The 22,294-nt window shown below is 52.8% G+C and overlaps 2 protein-coding genes across 4 annotated transcripts in view; one reads left to right on the top strand and one right to left on the bottom strand.

The window, feature by feature from the left end:
* Positions 1-264: 264 nt before the first annotated feature.
* On the bottom strand, positions 265-15,725 carry rbks (ribokinase). Of its 3 annotated transcripts, none has more exons than XM_072699420.1 (9): positions 15,633-15,725; positions 13,579-13,640; positions 9,652-9,784; positions 8,789-8,852; positions 8,614-8,676; positions 7,637-7,801; positions 5,384-5,475; positions 4,583-4,771; positions 265-568 (listed from the first exon to the last, which is right to left on the bottom strand). In XM_072699420.1, the coding sequence occupies exons 2-9, from the start codon at positions 13,635-13,637 to the stop codon at positions 395-397; spliced, it is 939 nt and encodes a 312-aa protein (XP_072555521.1). In that variant the 5' UTR covers positions 13,638-13,640; positions 15,633-15,725; the 3' UTR covers positions 265-394. The 3 variants fall into 3 exon arrangements, with proteins under 3 accessions (XP_072555521.1, XP_072555523.1, XP_072555522.1); XM_072699422.1 differs by having other exon boundaries at positions 9,661-9,784; XM_072699421.1 differs by lacking the exon at positions 15,633-15,725 and adding an exon at positions 14,314-14,780.
* A 230-nt stretch (positions 15,726-15,955) lies between these two features.
* babam2 (BRISC and BRCA1 A complex member 2) overlaps positions 15,956-22,294 on the top strand; it is a 51,124-nt gene continuing 44,785 nt past the window's right edge. Inside the window, exons 1-4 of the mRNA XM_023793070.2 lie at positions 15,956-16,058; positions 16,972-17,125; positions 18,248-18,324; positions 21,287-21,381. Of these exons, the coding sequence (XP_023648838.1) occupies positions 16,989-17,125; positions 18,248-18,324; positions 21,287-21,381 (309 nt within the window). The 5' untranslated portion in view covers positions 15,956-16,058; positions 16,972-16,988. The remainder of the gene's footprint in view (positions 16,059-16,971; positions 17,126-18,247; positions 18,325-21,286; positions 21,382-22,294) is intronic.

Here is a 22,294-nt window from a genome sequence, read left to right as displayed (position 1 = left end):
GGACTTCTGTACTCGTTTATCACAGTCATCCCTAGAGACCCGCTTTGTTTTAATGTCAAATCCACATTTGGTGCATTTTCAGAGGTGTGCTGGGGGTTGGGGGGGGCAGCAGGGCTTTGATGCTGAGTGCATCGTGTAAAAAGCCTTGTGGAACCTGAAAGGCGTTTTACTTTCTTTTGGAAGCTGGAAATATTTTGCTGTTGTACTATTTAAATGAACATATTTGACCTGAATTGCTTCTGGCCCAGTGAATGGACAGACTCCTTGTCCCACGTCACACTTGCGTCCTTTATTGTGCTAATTTTATACAGCGAAGGCTGAGAGAAAGCGGAGCAGCAGGCTCGTTAGCGAGCTGGAAGTCCTCCAGACGCCAGGCCTGGCGGACACGTCCTGGCTAAAAGAGATGCGGGGGCAGGCCCCCCCGAGACGGGTAGGACGCCTGTGTCCCCGCCGCCTGCACGCTGATGGCCGCCACCTGATTGGCCCTCCTGGCCATCTCCTCCAGGGGCATTGTGGGATATTGTGCTGTGTAGAAAGCCAGAGCCCCGATGAAGCTGTCTCCTGCCCCCTGTCCGGGAAGAGAGAGGAACAGCATCGTTGCTCACACCGGATAGACAAAAGAAGTTTCCAGAATCAGTCTACTGAATGCAAACACTTCTTAAAAATTGCACAAACCAGCTGTAGGGGGCGCTCTTACATTGCACAGTAATTTTTCTGGACGTGTTTTTCCGTGCAGACAAACCTGCTCGGGAACAAAAGGTGAGCGGCCTTCCTGTTAGCATGCTGAGAGCGCGGACTGCATTCTCCCATTGCCTGACTCTCCCATATTTATGTTAAGTTGATGTCAGACGCATTGAGTTTCGATGTTCACTGTGACATTCCGGGCACAGATGGCACAGCAGGGAGCGACTGAGGACTGAACGCTGTCCCTAAATGGGAGCCGCTTGGTTACACCAGCAACACGTACGACTGGGCAATCCCGTGAGTCACTTCAGATGAAACTGATTGGATAAAAACGCAGCTCACAGATTGGCTGGTAATATGCGTCACCCTGTGTGATTTGTACATGGCCAGCGATCCCATGTGAAGAGCGCTGAGTGCAGATACGTCGACATTGGGCAGGGGGAACACGGCTCTGCTTCCTGGGCTTGGTCACGCTGCTCTCTGGCGGGGCCCCCCCTCTTTGGGTCTCCACAGCCTGAGGTTGGACCTTCAGCCAAGCCAATGTGCTGCTCGCCAAACATCGGCCATTTTTGCATGGTTACAGGCCAGAAATCAAATTACTGTGAGTAACAAGTGAGACAACATTGACCCGCAACTCTCACAGTCGTGTCTGGGTCCCGCTTCCGTCCGGAATTCCCCACCACGTCTGTGTGTGTGTGTGTGTTTGGGTGGGTGCTGGTTTTGAGTGGGGAGACAGAGAAAGCACGGCATTATGGGTGTTACAGGCCTGGCCATTCCTCACTCCCAGCCACGAAGCCTGTGATTTCCCAGCAGCCCTTGGGAGTTAAATCTCTCTCTCTCTCAGACATCTGTAAAATCGCTGCGGGACAGGCTGCAGAGAGGAAACGTAAGGAAAGGTTCAGTGCCTCCCCCTGAGGAGCGGGTGGCTGGGGGTGTGATCACTGATGGGAAAGCTCAGAGGAATGTGGCGAAACTCTCAGATTTAACCGCACGAGGCCAGGATGCCGGCTCACACAGGCCTGGCCGATTACTCACTGGTCTGTTTTTACAGCTCGTCTGTGCTGCTTCCAACACCTTCTCGCCCCCCCCCCCCCACAGCGCTAGCCAGTCGAGGTCGCCCCCCCCCCCCCCCGTAAAGAGAGACTCCCATGTACTAGACCCCCGGGAGGGAGATGCCGCTTCTGCTTGATGACCACCCACCCCTGCACCCCGATTGGCCAGCCGACCCATCACGGCCCACCCTGGGTGGTGGGGGTCTTACTCTGATCAACCTTGGGACGCCTGATGCTGTTGGACAGGCTGATGGTGAGTGGAGCGGTCCAGGTAGGCTTACGATCATCTCTATAATCGGCTGCCTTCAGTCCGGGCCTGATCAAAGCTCATCACCCGCACTCATGAACCCCCCCACAGTGTGTCACGCTGCATAGTGCTGGGGGGGTCATGCTGCTGATTCCTGCCAGGGGGCTATTACTAACTCCTGACCCCCCACCTGAAGGCCAGAGGTCACATGAGTCAGAGTTTCTCCGAAAGGGTGCCGGCCGGGTGACCTGACGAGGGCAGGCCTTCCCGGTGCAGCTGTGCATGCTGGGATACCGCATTGGTTTACAAAGCAACACCGTGGACACAACTTAGCGCTTGGGCTGCGACAACACGGGCATGGTAAATCACACTGTGGTGAGGGCGGCCTGGAGAGAGAGAGAGGGGGAGGGAGAAAGAGCCAGGGAGGGAGGGAGGGAGAGGGATGGACCATCACCGATCGCCGTGGGAAGCGTTGCTAGGAGACCTCGCTTTTCGGGCCAGTGCCACAAGTAGGCGCAAGCTGGACGGTACCTCCACCCCCCCCATCCGTGCCCCGTCACCCACCGCCGACATCACCCGGTGATGCAGGCACGCCGAGGCCCGTAGTCTCTCACCCCACAACAGGTTTATCGGTCACTTCCAGAAAAGCCCCCGCTGGGATTCTCTGGTGTTTTCCTGGTTCCGTCACTCTCCGTCATTCCGGTTCTATTTCTGGAACCCCCCCCCCCCCCGTCATTGAGCCCTACAGCTCGTATGGGCCAGTGTCGCCCTTGGCCTGGACGTCTGGAGGATGCTGGTCCCCTGGCTGCCTCCGCCCCTCAAGGCGTGGGGGGGGGGGCAAAGCTGGCCACCATTAGGAGCTGTCTCTGATGTTTCCACATTCGCTTTCTTAATCATCCAAAAAATGCAGCTCCCTGCCCCCCCCCCCCCTGCTGATGGAAGACGAAGAGAAATGCTCGCAGTGAAAATGCAGCGAGGTGCATGCTGTTTAGAAGCACAACAAAGGGGGGAGGCACATATTCCAGTGGAGAAGTGACAGCTGGACCCATTCATTTTCTCTGCCCCCCCCCCCCCCGGTGCACCCGGGAGGTATAGCCTACAACCTCCCGTCCCCCCAGGCCCAATGGTGGTGAGCTGGATTGGATTGGACAGAACCTGAGGGGACCATGAGAGTCACAGCCGGGCAAATCCGGCGCTAATTCTCTGTGTGAGTCACTGCGCGGCCTCCAGCTCGACCTCCTCCTCCGGTCCTCTCCCATAATGCTTTGCGATGCGTGAAAAAAAAACAAAAAAAAAAAAAGAAGCTCTCACACTTTCACACGCCGCCTCTCACTGCCGGAGCGGCCGGGAGGATGCGCATTTCTGCCGCCGTGTGGCTGCCCACAGGACCGTGCCGCTCACAACAGCCGTAAACATTTCACCGTCTTTCAAACAAACAGAACCAACGAGAAATGGGGGAGAGAAAGTCCGGGAAACAGAGGGGGGAGGGGGTAATTAGGGGGATTACTGGAAGAGGGATCGGGGCATCCAAAGAAAAGTTAAACAAGGCGAGATTTACGGCAGTGGCGGTATCTCGCATCAAAGCAGGGCAGGAGAGCGGTAACGGCGGCTCCACCGCAGGCTGCCCTCTTTCTGCTGACTGTGCGGGGCTGTGGGGTGACTCACAGGCCGGGGCATATCCCCCCCCCCCACACCACACACGCTCCAGCTGCTTCTAAAATCCCTGTGGGTAGGGGGGAAGTGTGGGCTGTAAACAGTGCCCCCCCCACAAGGATACAGGTCTGCTCAGAAACACCTGGTTTTCATCTAAAGCACAGGTCAGCTGACACGGCCTGGACAGATCTGTCCGTTATGAAGCGGGACTCAGGGCGCCATCACCAGGATGAATCAGGGAAGTGCGGGCCACGGAGGTCCAAGACGTGATGTTCCTGCTGAGCCTGGCATGCCTGAAGAGGGGCGGGGTGGAAAAGGTACTATCCCAATGAGTGGGACGGATACAGATAGATTAAGTTTCCCGTCTCCGAAGCTTGAGGGCTTGGAGTTAAGAAAATCCCCGCCCACGGCACGGACAGACTCTCCAAATGACGTCCAGCTCGGTCGCAGTCAAAAGTCAATCGATCGCATCTCTGTCCGTGTAAAATTATTCAGTGCAATTCTGCCGCCACACGTCCGTGCTGATTAATATTCAGCGCTGAAAAGAGGGAAAAAAAAAACTGAAATAAACGAAAGCGTGGGGGCGGTGGGTCAGCGGCGAGGGATGAAGGGCTGGAGGGAAGTCCTGCTGGTGGTAAGTGGAGGCGCTGGGAGCACTGGGAGGCCGGTGACCGCGGACAGGAAATGCACGCGTTCATACTCCGGCAAGGACAAAAGATGCAGCAGCGGCCGGGATGAGTCAACCCGTAAACGACGAGAGAGAAAGCGGAGTGACGGAAGAGAAATAACGGTGGAGTGGTGATTTTCACCGTTTAAATAAGTTTACGAGTCTCCAAGGGCTGTTGGAACAATAATATCGCTAACTCAGTGTATTCATTAAAGTGCGATTTGTGATTGGTTAGAAATGAGACTCCGCCTACAAGGGGGCAGGGTGTGCAGACCGTACCGTGGTGTCCAGCGGCGTGACGGGCTTGGCAGGGATGTGCCGGGGGGTGGGGTCCTGCGCCGTCAGCACCACGCAGCCCTGGGGACCCAGTGTGACGATCACGGAGCCACACCCCCGCTGCAGAAACTCCTCCCCCGCCCTGGCGGCATCCTCCACGCTGCGGACCACCACCCCCGTCAACAGCTCCGCCTGTGGGGTTAAGGTTAAGCGAGTAGGGTGGTCGCGGGTTCAAATCCCAGCGGGCCGCTTTACTCGGGGGGGGGGGGGGCAGTGTAACAGAGGCCTGGGCTGTGAACCCAAACAATCCCTTTAGCACCTCAGTGACCAGGCAGTGTCAGCGCTGCACTCCGGAGCCGCGGACGCCCCAGGCAGGGAAGCCGGTCCACAGCTCCCACATGAAAGACTTTCTAGAATGATCCACCAGCATGCCCATCAGCCCTCAAAGGCGTTCCTAAAGACAGACTTATGACAGATATGGGAATAGGGCACGTGAGCATGAAAGCATGCTGCTTTTTAGGGGGGGTGAGCAAGCCCTCCAGCAGAGCTGAGTCAGCCCCGGCACATCTGCACCACGGATGGGTTCCCGGCAATCACAACGGCCGCCTGTCAGCCCCAGTGGCTCAGACGTGTTGGAAAGCCCGCAGGCAGTCGTCTCCATGCTGCGCTCGCCTAGGAGTGGCACCCCCAATGGAGAGGGGGGGGGGGGATCGCGTTCCAACAGGCAGAGACACTGCCCAGCTTCGCAGGGGAGCCAGGGTTCAATCAGCCCTCTGACACTTATCACGTGCTTGTGGCTCCTACCTCAGACTCATTGCAGCAGAAGATGTCTGAGGTCCTGTAGAAGTCAGCATGCAGGCCGGCGATGGCGGGGGCAGGGTTGAAGATGGTCTTCACTGTTGGAAAGGGAGCAGAGTGTCACCCAGGAGTGACCTTTCACCATCGGGCCTGGAACCAACAACCTATGTGACTTACACAGGGTTAGGGTTACGGCCCAGAAGAAAGGCTTTGGATTTCCCACCATCCTACCTGAGGGCATGACAGGAAGTGACCAGAAAAAGGCCTCCCCCCTGACCAGGAAACGGCACCCAAAGGCATGGCCTGCCGGAGGCCGACCCCACTCAGCTCTCTGCAAGTCTGTGTCTATGTGTGTGTGTCTATGTTCCCCTCAGCTTGTAGGAGAGAGATTTTCAGGGCCTGTCAGCATATGCGTGTGTGTGTGTGTGTGTGTGTGTGTGTGTGTGTGTGTGAGCATCTCTCTTTTTATAGATTGTAAGAACAGACACACAGCACGGACAGAAACAGTGTGTTTACTTCTGTGCTGTGTGTCTGTTCTTACAGTGTGTTTAACTCTGTGCTGTGTGTCTGTTCTTACAGTGTGTTTAACTCTGTGCTGTGTGTCTGTTCTTACAGTGTGTTTAACTCTGTGCTGTGTGTCTGTTCTTACAGTGTGTTTACCTCTGTGCTGTGTGTCTGTTCTTACAGTGTGTTTATTTGTGTGAGCACATACACCCACTGGCTGCGTCACTCCTTGGGGTCAGGGCAGAGAGAGCGCATAACGCTTTGTGGGCTGAGGAGTACGGCTCAAACCCCCTCACGGGGGAGATGCAAAAAACCCAATCGAGCCCCTCTCTATCTGGGCCCTTGGGTCTTCCTCATCTTCTGCCTACTCCTTACTTATCTTACCAAACTGTCAATCAGAGGAGTTTAGAACAGGACAGAGAGCGCCCTCTGTGGGTGCCTCCCTAAAGCGCGGCCAGCACCTCGTCATGCCCCCTGCTCCAACCCCAAGTTCTCGGACCTGCAGCCGTTCCCTGGCCCCCCAGCTCCATCCCCCCACGCAGCCCTGTGGCCACACACATATGCACACATTATAATTCACATGGGCTGGAGTGATTCATATCTCAGCCGTCCGTGGTGCTCGAAGACCTTTCCTGGGAGTCCACATGTTGATGTGTGTGTACATGCGTGTACTCGGCCACGTGTCTGACGTGCTGCTGACTGGACCGAAAAGCCGCGACTTCACAAAAAACACAGCTGAGGTCACGGCCCGGTGCATCTCGGCGAAGTCTCAGCTAGCAGTCCCGGAGGAAATAGCTGTTGGACCCTTGAGTGTGACTGTTACTAGTCCAGGTGTTTTGTTCCCACAGAAACATCTGGCTGACCTCAAACCCGGAGGCCTCCGTACAGGGCTGAGTCACGTCTGGCCAGGCATGACGTCGCGTCTCCACATCCCAGACAGAACCCAACCCCGGGGGGGCAGGGGGGGGTGCATGAGAGCCTGCCATGGGCCTGCTGGCTCAGTCTGTCACCGCTGAGTCACCTACGGAGGGCTGGGAGTCACGAGAGCTGTCACTGCCGCACCCTCCCCCCCCCCCGGCTCGGCAGAAGGAGGGGCCATGGGGGTGCTAATGTGTGGTATGAGAGGGAGCTGTGTAGGGAGGAGGGGGTTAACCTGTAACCGGGGGGGGTCCTCAGAATGGGCACCAGGCCAGTTCTCTATTCCTGGTAAAAGTGTCACTCCCCCATTTGTCCTGCTGTTTTGGTTCTTTAGTCCGGCCCCCCCCTTCCTCACTGAGTAGCAAGCTCCACATGCGTAACTCCAGGTGCCCCCCCCCCGCCCCTCCATCTCGCATGGGGGGATGCACACCATCTGAAGGGGCCATCTGTGGACGGCCCCCATCCACGTCACTGGCGATCCGGTGATCACAGTGACGGAGGGATTCGCGGAGGAGAGCGACCAGCACAGCCCCCGCTTCCCTAGTGCGTCATGCGCCGCGTCGACAGGCATCTTCTCTAATCTGTTTGTGCTGTTTAATATTCATTCATTTTAATCAAAAACTGCTTTAAGGATTCGCTCTGCTGATGCATGTGCATTTATTTAACCAGGCTTCATATAATGAATGAGGAATGAAAGGGAGGGGCTTGCTTCAGCAACACCTACCCAGCAAGTGATTGAGCACCGAGCCAGCCAATCAGAGGCAACCTAAGCCAGGCTCCTGCAGCTGTGCAGTGGGTCACCCGGTGGAGATTGCTGGGCAACAGAAGCAGACTCACCCCCCCTGTCCCGTGCCATGCGGAGTGCCAGGAGAGTGACGTCCGGCTCGATTTCCAGCTGGCAAACCAGGACCTTTGCCCCACCCAGTGCCGGCTCCACCCACTGCAGCTCCTCCTCTCCCAGCAGCAGGTTGGCCCCAGCGACGATAACAATGGCGTTCTCACCTGCAGACGTGGGTTGTGGTCACAAACACACTGGTGAGTCCTCACTGCCCAAGCGTACACACACACACACACACAGCACCAGCTCAGGACACGCGTCAGCTTTTGCCAATCGATCTCCGCACTGATTGGCTGCCTGCTTCGATGTTCGCACATCTTGTCCCTGCTGTTGCTTCCTCATTCTCTCACTAACAGGCAGCTCGTACGTCACCCGCTGCCACCCACTCAGGTCACTCACAAAGAGGAAATGGGGGCGGGGGAGCACAGCGTACTCTTGCTTAGGGCTCCAGAACCTTCCACCATTTTGGGGGACCCTTCCTGATTGGGTACCCATTCAACGGCAGCCAGAAAGGCTTCTCCTTTTGGACTGGCGCCCAGCCGAAAGGCACTGTGGGAAAACCTGGGCGTGGGCTGTGTCTTAATTAGCCTGATCCAAAAAGGCACGGGGAGGTGATGTCATCGGGCCAGTAGGCACAACCGAAAAGCAAGGTTGAACACACACACACACAAACATCTGATTGTATTCATATCTTTGTGGGGACTCTCCAATCATTTCAAACCCTAATCCCAACATGATGACTTTAACCCCTACCCAGTCCATAAATACCCAGACCAAAGATAACCAAACAAAATACAAGACTTTTTAGTTTTTTGATTGCAGTCACAGATTTTTATAAAGTTGAGGGTATCCTTGGGGGATGTCCCCACACGGTAAAAAGGTACAGGCTTTTATCACACAGTGGGGAAATCTGGTCCCCGAAACGTAGGAGAACACATTCGCGTACGTTGCCTTTCGGACAACGCCGAGGCCTTACCTTCATCGTTCACAATAATGGTGGCAGCACCTGTGGCTGCCTGCTCTGTTTGCCTGACAAATTCTGTGGGGTGGTGGGGGGGGCAGAGAAAGGGGTCAGACGTCATGATACGAGAGTGGGCAGACTGTTCTGGAGCGGTGTGGGATCTGTGTGCTCCTCATAAGTCAGGCCATACCTGTGGAGATGCCGTTATTCTTGAAATTCTGGATGTAGTTATCTCCAAAGAAGTCCTTCCCAACCTGGGAGAGTGAAACAGGAATAAATGTTGGGGGAGGGGGAGAGGTCGCGGGAAAGTGGGCATGTGGGCCCCGCAAACAGCGAAACGCTAGCTCCAGCGGGGTCATGCTGAACTAAGCGCACTGCCGTCAACTCGGCACTCTGTGGGGTCACGTTCCCTCCCGTGCCAGTGCGGCACAAGTCGAGCAATGCCTCCAGGAAGCAGTGACCCCCATCTCCCGGTCCGCCCCCTCCCTGCGACGTCCTCCGCCCCCGGGGTCCGCTTTCATCCCTCGCTTCTCAACACGGACCCGGATCGCGTGATCAAAGGATGCGCTCTCCGTGCCAAAGCCGGGCTTTCCGGAGGGCCAGGCGAGAGGACCGTCCTCCCCCCGCCTAGCGTCTTTGAAGCGCGGCCTCACGGCGGCTCCCCGGCAGCCCTCGCCGTCTCTACTTCCCTTATCGATCGCTCTCTTCGCTCCCAGGAACCTGCACCATGCTTTTATCTTCTCCCATCTCCCTCCATTGTTCCCCACCAAGCGGACGAACGTCTTGCCAAGGCGCTGTGCTGACACTCGCTGTCAGCCAACACGAGGTTCGGGGTACTTGTGGTCGGGTGTGGGACGCATGTTTCATGGAGAATTCGGGCAAGGACCGGACAGCCCCACTTCCTGTGCCTCAGGACCCCAGTGTGCTGATTGCAGCTCCGAGTTTCACAGCAGTAAATACTGAAGTCGCGCAGACAGGTTGAAATGTGGCATACATTTGCTAAATAAACACGACTCAGAGGTCCGGTGCGAGGTTCTGTGCGGTGCTCTGTACCTTACACACCATGGCCGTCTTGGTCCCTAGGCGTGCTGCCTGGACACACTGGTTGGCACCCTTCCCACCAAATCCGATGAAGAACCCATGACCGTGGATGGTCTCTCCGGCTTTGGGCAGACGGGGGGCCTGGCTGCAGAGAGACACGTCACTCGGATGGGGAGGAGGGCCACAGACTGACATCCCACATCCTAAACCCCCACCGCCACTCGGCGATGATGTCACACATTTGTGAGTGTTGGATTCAAGGTCTCGGGGTTGGAACGATGAAAACGGAACGACTAGAGCTTTACCAGTACGAAGGGAATTGTGTCTCCCTCACGACTGAGGCTAGAATGGCAATGTTACATGAGCCTTATGCATATTCAGGCAGGCTAGCAGTTAAGTGCACAAGTTCCCATAACATAAACATGCTAGCATGCTACTTAGAGGTATAACCTAAAGGTTCAGATCCCAGGGGAAACTTGAGCAAAGAACCACAGAACCTAAACCAGATAACATCCTCAGTGCTAATTACTCGCTTTGTGTGCTGTATGTATGGATTCTTGACAATTAGTGATGGTCAGAGATTGCTTCACCTGGATGGTGAAAGTTGAGGTTGAAAAAGGTTCTCTGGAAGGTTCTTAAACTCAACTAGGAGATCAAGAAAGGTTCTCAAACTCAACATGGAAGTCGAGGAAGTTTCTCAAACTCAACACATAGTAGCACAATGCTTGGCTGACATGTAGCTAAACAGAAAATGGCCCTTTGTCGGTTTTTTCATGCTTTTCTCCAAATCCGACAAATCATCCATTATCACGTCCTTCAAAAGGAAACAAGGAAACGCAGATTTTTGTTAGTCAGTTTGGTTTGGCCCGGCTCCAGAACTCCCTGGTCAGCGGATTTCTTCAGAAGCTGGTGGCGATAAACATGTTTTAATCCACTCGCTATCTGCATCTGTGTGCGATCGGCATGCATGTGGCAGGGGGCGGAGCCTTTACGGTAAGTCTGCTAAAAACACCCCCCCCCCCCCCCATTATTTGGTAAGAATGGATTCAGGGGATTTCAGCTTGTTTTTGACATGATCCCGCATCTGCTCTTTGAAAAAAAGAGACCTCCCGAAATCTTTCCATGCGAGTTCACAACCACAAAACATTTTTTAGGATTCAGAGCGTTAAATGAAAATAATAAACAATCTGGGATATTTTTATTACTTTTCAGCTGTGCTGTGGCACTGTTCCTAAGCTGCTTCTATTTATGATTTGGTAAACATGTAGAGGATAGTGGCAAGTGAGACCCTGGTAAACATGCCTCAGCACTGAGTCAAAAGAGGGCCATTCAGTGACAGTTTGGTGTCATACAGGCTGCTCTGAAAGCCTCACTATCCACCCCTGGCCAGCAGAGGCAATGCCATGCTGGGCAGAACCCTCTTTGTTAAGCCATGAGCGTGGAATGTGGCCCTTCCTTATCGCCCAGGACACACCCGAGCTCGCTCCATCCCAGGGCACCCGCCCTCCTGTGCACACGAAACGCCCCGGCCTCGCCCCTGTGCGTACACTGGGGCGTCACGACATGGTAAAGATGAAGGTCAAGAGATGCCTTCACACAGAAGGAGAGAAAATGAAGGAGGGAGAGACAGAGAGAGAAAAAGAGAAAGAGAGAGCATGTGGTTCAGTCTCTAGAGAACGTCATCTTTTGACTTTTTTGAAATCGTTGAACTCACACCCACAGGTCTTTCACTGAAAGGCAGCACATGGTCAGAAAACGGTATTTAAGGAGACAGAACATGTTCAGTTTAGTGTATGATTACATTCCTCACTGTCTTTGCATATAGTGTCAGCTCAGTTCACGCCCTTTCTAATTAACAACACCCTTACGCTCAAATATTCTTGTATGGTCCCATTTGTAGGTTTGCGTGTATGTGGGGGGGGGGGGGGGGAGTCCGTGGGGGTTAGTATACATGCTCTATTCAGGAACACAGCCAAGTTGCAGATGTGTAACACACATAAGGTGGATTAAGGAAATGATGAAACAGGTATAGAGGTATGCCTTCATCCCGGGAGAGAGTCCCCTCTGTGCCCTGGAGCACAGGGCTTAACTCGACTGGTTCAGCATTAACCGTTCGGCAGTAAGAGGGGGTTACGTGTAACTCGTAAGCTATGCAATTTGCTCCGGATAAAAGCGCTAAGGGAGCGAATAATGTCAGGTAATCCCGCCTAATTCGACCCGACAGTGGTGTCTTCGGCACCCCGTGAGCTCTGCTGCCCCCATAAATCCCACCACCGTGGCAATTACCGGTGTGAGTGGCAAGAGCATCTTGGCTCTGCAGAATCCTGTGCCCCCCTCGTCTATTCTTAGCAAAAGCAGGTGTCGTGCGGCGTGTCAGACGGGAAAGGCCGGGCCAGCCCGGGCACACGCTCCCAGACCCCACACCCCTGTGACGAGGGGACCGTAAGCTGGGACATGTAGCTCACTTCCCTGGAAAGTTCCCCTCCCCCACCTGGCAGTCAGCCGGTAACAGAAGCTCCGCACATCAGTGTTGTCGGCGGCGACGGTGGCACAGAGCCGGCTCTGGGCACCAGGTGGCGCTGTGTGGCTTTGGCAGGAGGTGGCCAAGCAGCATACAGTTTGCGTGGGGGTGTCTGCTGGGGGGGGGGGGGGCTGGGACTTGTCACTCCATCTGTCACAAGCACAGAAACATCCGCCGCAGAGACAACTGGATTGCAGACATCAAAGTCGAGCACATCACTTTGATGGATTAAAAAAAAAAGTCTTTCATTTCTTGAAAAAAAGAAAAAAAAACACAATCGGCTTTTCTCGCTCTTCCCATAATTGATAGCGTGCCCACCCGAAAGGGAGCAAGTTGGGGGAGGGAGGGAGAAAAATCTGATAAGTTTGAGTGCCAGCCACACTCGCAGGGAGAGTCACAGCTGCTCTGGAAGGAAACTGGAAAGGCGGCAGGATGATGCTGTTTGCCATAAATTAAATCGGATTAGAAAAAGACGACAGAACATTAAGGGCCTGGGGCGACGTCAGGCCTGCAGGCAGGACCGTGCTGCAGTCCCGGAGGGCGCTTTCGGGATTGCGACATTTCAGAGTTGTATCACATGGTGCATTCAATGTCGCATGCCGACCGGGAGCGCCGTTGCCTCGGAACGCTGGCCTGCCGCGGGGACGGCTTTCTGCCGCTCCCCGCCGAGTCGGCTCCGGAACATTCCGATTCCCCACGCCGTGCCCTCGCCCCTCTCCCGTCGGCTCAGCTGCCATGCTGCTGGGGACGAGGCCGTGGGATGAGCAGGAAGCTGTCTCTACCACCACTGCCGGTGGTTTCCTGCCGGACGGCTCCAAGGTCCGTTATTTTGGTTCTGGACCGTGTTGAGAAAGCGAGGGGGGGGGGGTCCTACTGTGTTGGGTTACAGGCGGCCACGGGGGCGGACAAGCGTAACAACACCGCCCCCGAATTCTGGGCAGATCACTGGACCGGTTCCCCCTGCTGCGCTCCTCCAGACTGGAAAGGCCCTGTCGTTATTTTAGAAATGTGACCAGTGTGAGTGACGGATAATACAGGTCCTGTGATTGGCATGCACCCCCCATCCAAAAATACACATCATCTGTATTAGAATGTTGATACAAAAACACGTAAACAAAGCAACATGCGATCGTGTTTTATTGTTAGTTATAGATATCAGATGTTGATGAGGTCGACGCATGAACATATCTGCACCCACCCAAGGGCGGCGCCACCACGACTAGCTGTTCCTCCAGCATCCTTAGGTTCTGATTCTGACCATGCTAAACCCGTCAGCTTCCGAAGGAATGAGGAATATGAGGATGTCCTTGATCCTTGAACGGCCCTAGCTCAAACCCGGAACCCCCAGGAGGAGCATGTGTTCACAGCGCCGCCTTGAGGGACTGAAACTAGACCAGAAGTGGGGTGGGGTGTCTTACCTCACCAGGTCCGTCATACAAGACCCCACTACCACCACCTCGTAGGTCCCGTCCGTCATGACCTGAAGGAGGAAAACATGAGAGAAATTTTGGCACTTAGCTAACACTAACCCTACTTGCTACCTGACCCTGAGCAGTTCAGGTTAAGTTCCTTATTAAATGAGGGTATAGCAAGACCCCCCCCCTGCCTGGACTGGACACCTTCAGCATCCTTCACCATGGTGCTGGGGAGCTCAGTGTGTTAAAACATTGTGCCTGTGACCGTTGTAGGTTCAAATCCCAGGGCTGGCAGTGTGATTTCAGCATTGGGCCCGTGACCCCCAGTTGTTGCAGGAACTGTCTGACCTGCTTTCTCAACTACATGTTGCTTTGGATAAAAGCATCTCAAGTGCTGCTCAATGACATCCTCTTCCATATATATTATTAAGGCTGAACGTGTATTTGGAAATCAGGCAGGAGGAAAATGACAGCCTTTCCTGGGATGCGAGCCCATGATCTTCTGGTGATTACACATGATCATTAACCACAGACTGTCCTCTGTCCCTTGCAACACACCCCCACCCTACTCCATACCCATCTAGGCTAAGTGGATCTGCTCAGCACAAAAATAGAGCGCTTTATGTTACACAAAGCTGGCCCTTTGCCAGCAATACCCAGGCCATTACTTGAGTTTTGAAGAAGCCCCAGCGCTGCAGCACGGCGAGTCTTTAATGCGATCTCCCCGTGCGCGCTCACCGACAACTGCCAGCCGACTAATCTCTTCAGATCTCGTCTCGGAGGGCCGGCCCCGCTGGCTAAGGGGCAGCTCAGTTTCAAAGCCTGGGTCCCGCGTTCACAGGCTGCTCCTCCACGCGGTTATTAAATCCCCAGCTCGCATTTCATTACGTTACGGCCCGAAGATTGGGGACCGATCTGACATGTTTAACCCTGCCGTGAAGCTGCCCTCCTTCAGGTAGGGTGGAAAGTAGGGGAAAAAAAACGAATTCGCCCTCAGGTGGTGTCAGGTACTTTTCACAATAAGGAGAGGAAGCCGAGGGGGTGGTCTAACCAACCGGATTGCCATTCACGGCATTTGAGGGACATGGTAATGTTACAAGAACGCCTCGTCCGCGGCGAGGAGCCACGCGCGCACCGGCATCATTGCCGCGTGATTCGTTAATTCTGGATGTGGCTGAAATGTTTGCCAGACAAAAGGCTGCGGTTTTTTTTTAAACGGTTGCTTTGTTGCACCGCTGCTCACAACAGCCCTCCATTGTTCCACTCGAAAGCTGACGGGCTGCATAACTGCGGCAGACGGCGGAGGAAACTCCTCTTTTCAGAAGGCGTCGACTCCGTTTGGAGCAGTGGTACCTCTCACACAGCCTCGGGAGAGACAGACTGTCTGTGGTGCCATACAATGACAGCATTGTCGCCATTTCCATGGATGCAGGTTATTTAATGATATGTAACCAACTTGATCCCATGTAATGTGAGGGGTCATTGGGGTGATCATATTGTAAACTATTCTACCCAGCTTGAAGAAATTCTTGTGCCAATTTCATGTCACTTTATTTCAGAATACATGATCCCTTTTGCAGTGCAATTTAACAACATCATTATTTAGATGCCTTTATTAATATATTTATATTTATTTCGGTAGTTTAACATTGTGTAGTTTTCCCAAAGGTCATAACAGCAGTTTTAAAATTAACGTGGATACTATTAATAATGGGCCAAGAACTAACAAGGAGACCCTCCCCAAGAAAGTCTTCATCTTGATTCACTAAATACTCTTACTACACATTTATTAATCATTGTATTTATCTAGCAAATACAATTTAATGGACATGAGAATAGAAACAAACTTTAGTTTCAGGCGAGTGTATTTGCTCGTACGAGTCAGCTGAGAGCCTGACGAGCACCGGAGAGCGAAGCATCCTGACCTGGACACACGCTTTCAGTTTTCACTGCAGAAGATGTGCGTAAATAATAATAACATCAACAACATTATTCATTTCAGTGAATAATGTAATGCTGTAGAACTTGTTACTGAAATTAAATATTTAAAATATTACCGATTTTCCAACTTTTGGCTGGTTGTTGTATGGTTATCTCACGATTCTCCCACTGACCAAAGTGCATTTCAATGCCTTCACATTGTATTACAGTAACATATCAGCAACGAAGGACCTCTAATCAATACGCGTTTTTGCCTTTACGGATAAAAGTGCAAATTAAAATATAAATAAAATATTTACTTAAGAATACTGGGGAAATTATGAAACATTATTTATCAGTGTTACTATTTTTCCAAAATATACATATTATATATTGCTATAAAAATTCTGTTAAATTCCTTTAAACAGGCAAAAATATGGACAGTCCTATTTTTCGGAGGCCGAAGGACCCCGGAACACATTTACCAGATTAGTTGGAAGCGATTGGAGCGGGATGTGTTTTTATCTCACGTAAATATTGTCGGGATTTCGTTTGAAAAGCAGGTACTGATAATCGTCTCGTTTTATACGAAATGTTCGTCTTTCCCCTCCCACATGTACTCGAAGGCTAATATATCTCTGTTCACCGTGTTCGCAAAAACACTCACGGGACCGTTTCTTTTTCCTATTCAAAGCAAGTAGCTAAATAAGTCTTGGTAGTTTACCTTCTCTTGTTATCGATGACTGGACAGCTTATCTAATGATACCTCGAAGTTGGCTAAAACATGTAGCTGCAAGCAGTCCTGCCCACCCCCATTGGAATATATGTCACAGGTGTCCATGTGTGTTGCTATATTTGATATTATGAATTTGCGTTTTCAATTCAAATTCAGAACACAAATGCGTCATAAACTCAGCATTATCTATCTATCTATCTATCTATCTATCTATCTATCTATCTGTCTGTCAACATTCACGTACGGCTCTTTATCTCGCAGAAGTGCTCGCCTTACAGTCATTGTATTAATTTAACGCGGAAGTGTCACAGCTACATAAACATCTAGATATGAAAATATAGTCTCGTTTGATTCGGAGGCGCTCTTCTGTTGTGGGTTCATATCTGGGACACCAGTGTTAATATTACTGAGAGTAACGCATTACGTGCTGGTTATGTATTCATCATGTGGTCATGTGATTATGTCAAAATCGTGTTCAGGTCTGAGAGATTGTTTGTCTTTCTTTTTCATCTAGTAATTAAAATCTGTGTTTGGCAAATGCACAACACCTGTGTTATGTGTGGTGTCGGTGACTCACTGCAGTAGTTTCAGGGTGATGGAAATGCTTTGACCTTGTAAAAAGACGTTACCTGCACCCAGAAAGTCCCCGTGGGCTTTCTGTAGTCAGCCTCAGTGGGTATCAGTGCAGATCTCCTGAAGATCTAATCATTCTCTTTTTATCTTTGTGGGGCTGCCGACAGAGATCCACAATCGGAAAATGAACAGCTTGTCCCCTGAAGTGGCACTGAACCGCATCTCCCCAGAGCTACGCCCCCTGCTGTCCAGTGTGGTACGCAACGGTCGCGTGGGCCTGGACTCCACCAACTGCCTGCGTATCACTGACCTCAAGTCAGGGTGAGTTGAGACCCCAGCCTGCCCCCCCACAGGGGCCCAGGTCAGTTCCAAGCCTAAGCTGAACCACAGGTCCCTTTCCTGCAGGCGTTGCATGAACAACAGCTTTAAACTGGCACACCCTGCCACTTGTGTACCTATACCTTGTGCACATTGCAGAGTTCATACGAAGCTGCTTAGCTAATGCTGTGATTAGAGATTAACTAATGATTAATTTTTGTCTTGGCTCACGCTATGCATCAGTGTTTCCGGCTGATGAAAAACACGGCATCTTGTTATCATAATTCAAGGAAACTATCGGGAGAATCATCATCATTTTGCTTGCAGCGGTGGCCTTGTAATTTGAGATTTAACTCAAAATTCCAAAATATTAAACCTAATAAGACACAGTCTGCTACAGAAGTTTACAGAATTGTTTAACACTGGTAGGGTAGATAAAGTTTTTACAGACTCTGCTGGAGATGGTTACACGCAGGGGGAGATGTGTGCCTCGGCTGGTTTGGACACTGTGCCTGTGATCAGAATGTCACCAGTTCAAATCCCATGGTCGGCTGGGTGATGTTGGGTCCCTGAGCAAGACCTTTGGCTCTTGCATTTTCAGAAGTGTATGTCTGCTAAATAAAATGTATGTATACTGCTAACGGCAGGTGGCTTATCTGCTCAGAGAGAGCCAGCTTTGAGAGATTTCACGAGACTGGCAAGTGATCTGATGCATTTTTTCTGATGACTAACAAGATAATAAATCAGGAGGAGCCCAGGCTGATTTGATGGGGGGGGGGGGGGGGGGGTGTCAGCATGCAGACTCTGTTTTCCTTGGGCCCCTCGGGGACACGTGAGTCCCCCCCCGCCCAGGGTAACAGTACAGGAGTGTTGTGCAATCAACTGGCCTGGCAAGCCTGCTTTTGAGAAGTGGTACGAACGCACCCCACCTCGCCACACCGCGCCACATGCTCTCGTCAGGTGTTGAATGACATGACGAGAGAGGCCGGCGATGCACGCAGTCAGATACTCGCCCCGGGGCCACACCGCTGGCCCTTCCCTGTCACGCCCACCGTTACCGCGGTGTCTCCCGCCTCGTCTTCCTCGCTTGACGTCTCTCTCATCTCTCCCCTCCTCCCATCCCAGATGCACATCGCTGACCCCGGGCCCTTGCTGTGACCGATTCAAGCTGCATATCCCCTATGCCGGAGAGACCCTCAAATGTAAGCCCCCTGCCGTTTGACTCCTGCTAGTCCCTGGGTCCCCGTGTCTGTCCTCGCCCAGCTTTCATAGGATGTCTCCTTGCCCTGGAGTTCCTCGCTGTCAGTTCTTCATGACCTTCTGGGTGGGTGGTCCCACCCAAATGCCAGGCTCACCTTACAGACCTTCTCTGACTAATAAGCGCCATTTCCATTATTCTTTAATGGCCTTCACCGATTCCCATATGCGGTCACATAGCTGCTTATTCGTATGACCCCCACCCGCCCCCCGCACTGGACATTTGAGCTCCTGTCACAGATGTTGGCTGATGTCATCCAGACTCAAGCACGAGGTGGCTTTTTCCATTGCTCGCCGTGTTTCTTCACCACATTTCGCTTGGAATTTTAAGCCACACCCCCACAGTTTGCGGTAGTTGCGTCAGCCGACACACTCGCACAACAGGCTGGTTTAAATTAACTCAAGTCAGCTGCCTGTGGTGATACCTTGGAGAGGCCGAATCGTGTAAATCGTGCAAAACCAAATGCAGGTGACAGGTGTCCTTGTGTGTCACTCTGCTAAATAATTATTACTGTGTCTGTCATATCTGTCTGTTCGTCTGTCTTTCTATAAACATTCAAGTGTGGCTCTTGATCTTGCAAAAATGCACGTCTTACGGCCGTCGTACGAATGTGCCAGTGTTACACTGGCATAAATATCTACAATAGAGTCTTACTCGGTTTGGAGGCCTACATCTGGGTGGGACACCAGTATTAATGTTACAGTCTGTATTGCTTGCATTATGTGCTTGTTAACCGTTTAGCATGCGGTCATGTGATTGCTATGTCAAAACCATGTTTAGGTCTGGGAGTTTTTTTTATGTGCTGTTTGAAGCCGGCGGACTTGGAGTACGGCCTGGTTTAAATTACCAGCATCGTGGCTCGCGGGACTTTCTGAGCCTCACTCAGTGCCAAGGATTTTTGTTACGGGCCACGCAGAAGTTTCTGATAATCTGCCCCCCTCGTGGTTCCCGACCTGTGGAAAGGCTGCGTACTCTGGCTTCCCAATAAACAAACCGCTCACATTTAATTTACGCTCGCCTTAGGATTGCGTTATGATGCAAGCCCTTTGAAGCTCTTCCTGGAAGCACGTCCGCATACCACAAAGCGGGAAAGTTTTGCTAAGGCAAATGTGTTTTTAAGTATCCGAAAGCATGGGCCTGCCTGCTTTTAATTGGCTGTTTCTGTGATGTGCGTGACTCAGCGAGGTGAGCGCTTGCTGCCGGATGCTCAGGGCTGCGGGGGACCGGTGAGTGAGGCGCTGTTACTGTTAAGCCAAAGGGGGTGAGGGTCCCAGTTAATGTTTGGTGTGGGACCACCTCCCAGGTACCTATAGTGTCCCTCACTGTGCTTCGGTTGCTGGGTGGGGGTGGGGATGGTTCGGTGGGAGTTGGAGAGTTTCCACCTTCACTGTGTGGAAAAGTACTGCCCCCCCTGCCCCGTTTTTCTTCTCTTAATTCCCTCTCAGAAAACATACTGGGGATGACAAAAATAGATGATCAGTGCGAGATCAGAACAGTGGAGGGCCCTCGAGTTAATACCCCCTACCCTCACCCCCCGTGACGAAGGCTTGGTGCGGCCACTGATATCACCCCCCCCTCCCCCCCCCCTGCACCGTGGCGTAGGCCAGGGGATGCAGAGAGAGGCATGCTGTGGGACAAAGGATTTTCAGAGAGGCGGTCAGTCCTGCTCCCACCTTTGCTTCTCTGCCCTGCAGGATGTGGGGGGTGTGAGTGCGTCAGAGGCTGATCGGTGCCTGAAACGGTGGGCGAGTGGGCAAAGGACTGCCTGAAATGACATGCGGGCGAGTGGACAAAGGGGTGCCTGAAATGGCAAGAAGACGAGTGAGCGAAGGAGTGCCTGAAACGGCAGGAGGAGGGCGAGTGAGCGAAGGAGTGCCTGAAATGGCGGGCGGGTGAGTGAGAGAAGGAGTGCCTGAAACGGCGGGCGGGCGAGAGGGTAAAGGAGTGCCTGAAACGACGGGCGGGCGAGTGGGTAAAGGAGTGTCTGAAATGGCGGGCGGGCGAGTGGGTAAAGGAGTGTCTGAAATGGCGGGCGGGCGAGTGGGCGAAAGACAGTCTGAAACGGCGGGCGGGCGAGTGGGCGAAAGAGAGTCTGAAACGGCAAGTGGGCGAAAGAGAGTCTGAAACGGCGGGCGGGCGAGTCGGCGAAAGAGAGTCTGAAACAGCGGGCGGGCGAGTGGGCGAAGGAGTGCCTGAAATGGCGGGCGGGTGAGTGAGAGAAGGAGTGCCTGAAACGGCGGGCGGGGGAGTCGGCGAAAGAGAGTCTGAAACGGTGAGTGGGCGAAGGAGTGTCTAAAACGGCGGGCGGGCGAGTGGGTGAAGGAGTGCCTGAAATGGCGGGCGGGTGAGTGAGAGAAGGACTGCCTGAAATGGCGGGCAGGAGGCCTCCGCCACAGAGCCATACCCCTCACGCCACAGCATTTCACCCATGTAGCGCCCTCATACCAGCCTAGCTTTCAGCCCGTTTAACCCCCCTTTTACAGTACATTTACCCCCCATTTAGCCCCCATTTATTCCCCTTTTACCCCTTGCTCTACTGCCTATTTACCCCCATTTTATCCCTTGCTTACTTCCCATTTACCCCCTGTTTACCGGCCGTTTACCGCAGCTCTGTGTGGCCCTCTTTAACCCTCACACACTGCTGTCTCTCACTTCTCCACCGTCACCATGTGTTGGGAAACTGCCTCTCACGAATAGTCTATATTGTACTCTGTCTTGTGAGCCGTAGCCATTTGCTCACCTTCAGTTTAATACCCCGTCTTTCTTCCAAAGCTCTTCTGGAATACCTCTGAACACTACTTCCTTGCTTGCTTGCTTGCTTGATTGATTGATTAATTGATTGATTGACTGGAGTGTAAATTGAATCTGTGACTTTTACCATCGCCGTCTCTCCTCCCACCCCCCAGGGGACATCATCTTCAACGCCAGAGACCCGGAGCTGCCTCCTGATTTTATTTTTGGGGAGGATGTTGAGTTCCTCCCTGAAGCTTCCGAGCTGCCAGTGAGTAGCCCCCCCCCTGCTGTTTTGTTTGGCACCTGCAGGCGGTCCGGTGTAAAACCCCCTTGGATGGGGAGCTGAGGGCTTCATCCTGGAAGGTGGAGGCGTGTGGTAACGCCATGCAGTCACTAGGTAATAGCGGCCACAGGTGGGGGGCAGTGACCAGCAATGGAAATCCCGGTGTAGGTGTTATGGGGGTGGACCCCGACCGGTGTGCAGGGTATGCTTTGGCTGCTGTGCGGCCATATCTAATTTCCACAGCCGGGTCATTAAGACATCACACAGTGCTTTCAGCACAATGCCTCTCCTACCCTATACCCTTGACGTGAGGGCTTGTAGGATGGACTGCATGAGTAAGCATGCAGATGTGTTCCTGGATGAGGGCTTAAACCGTAGGGGCTTGGGTTCGAGCTGTTCCTGGCCCGAGTCCCAGCCCGGCTCTCTCAAGTAGGGTTGGGCCTTTCCACTGGTGGCTGTTTACCCTTAACCACAGCCCAAGCCAACAGACCCTCACGTTGTTTTGACTCGTCTTTGACTTGATAGCTGCATGAGATAAAGCGGTATTGAAACGCAGGGGTGAGTCACACCCCTAATCAGACGTGGCCAATTGCATAACCCGAGTTTTTTTTTTTTTTTTTTGTCGTCTGCCTCCCTGCCTGGACGTCTTGGATGTGGGAGCAGATGCCAGACTTCCAAGAGGCTCTCACGGAAACGTACATGTTTTTCCCCTGATAGGACTTGGGAAAACTGATTATTTATTCGGCGTTAAGATTATCGCCCATGAGATGGATGGTGATTTGAGCACCCAGTGAATGGCCCCCACAATGGCATGTCGCATTTGCAGTACTGGGCTGCTTTCAGGAGGAGGGAAGTGCCCCCCCCCCCAAAACTGTGTCTTTATTTTTTGGGTATACCA

The sequence above is a fragment of the Paramormyrops kingsleyae genome, chromosome 14, assembly GCF_048594095.1.
Source record: "Paramormyrops kingsleyae isolate MSU_618 chromosome 14, PKINGS_0.4, whole genome shotgun sequence".
Classification (NCBI taxonomy): domain Eukaryota; kingdom Metazoa; phylum Chordata; class Actinopteri; order Osteoglossiformes; family Mormyridae; genus Paramormyrops; species Paramormyrops kingsleyae.
Note: the sequence above shows the minus strand (reverse complement) of the source record. Positions and strands in the feature narration are given on the sequence as shown.

Coding starts and splice junctions, on each gene's coding strand:
- rbks (XM_072699420.1), bottom strand. CDS start 13,637: ATGACGGACGGGACCTACGAGGTGGTGGTAGTGGGGTCTTGTATGACG. Junction 9,785..13,578: donor TGTATGACGGACCTGGTGAG/GTAAGACACCCC, acceptor GTCTCTCTGCAG/CCAGGCCCCCCGTCTGCCCA. Junction 8,853..9,651: donor AGACGGCCATGGTGTGTAAG/GTACAGAGCACC, acceptor TCACTCTCCCAG/GTTGGGAAGGACTTCTTTGG.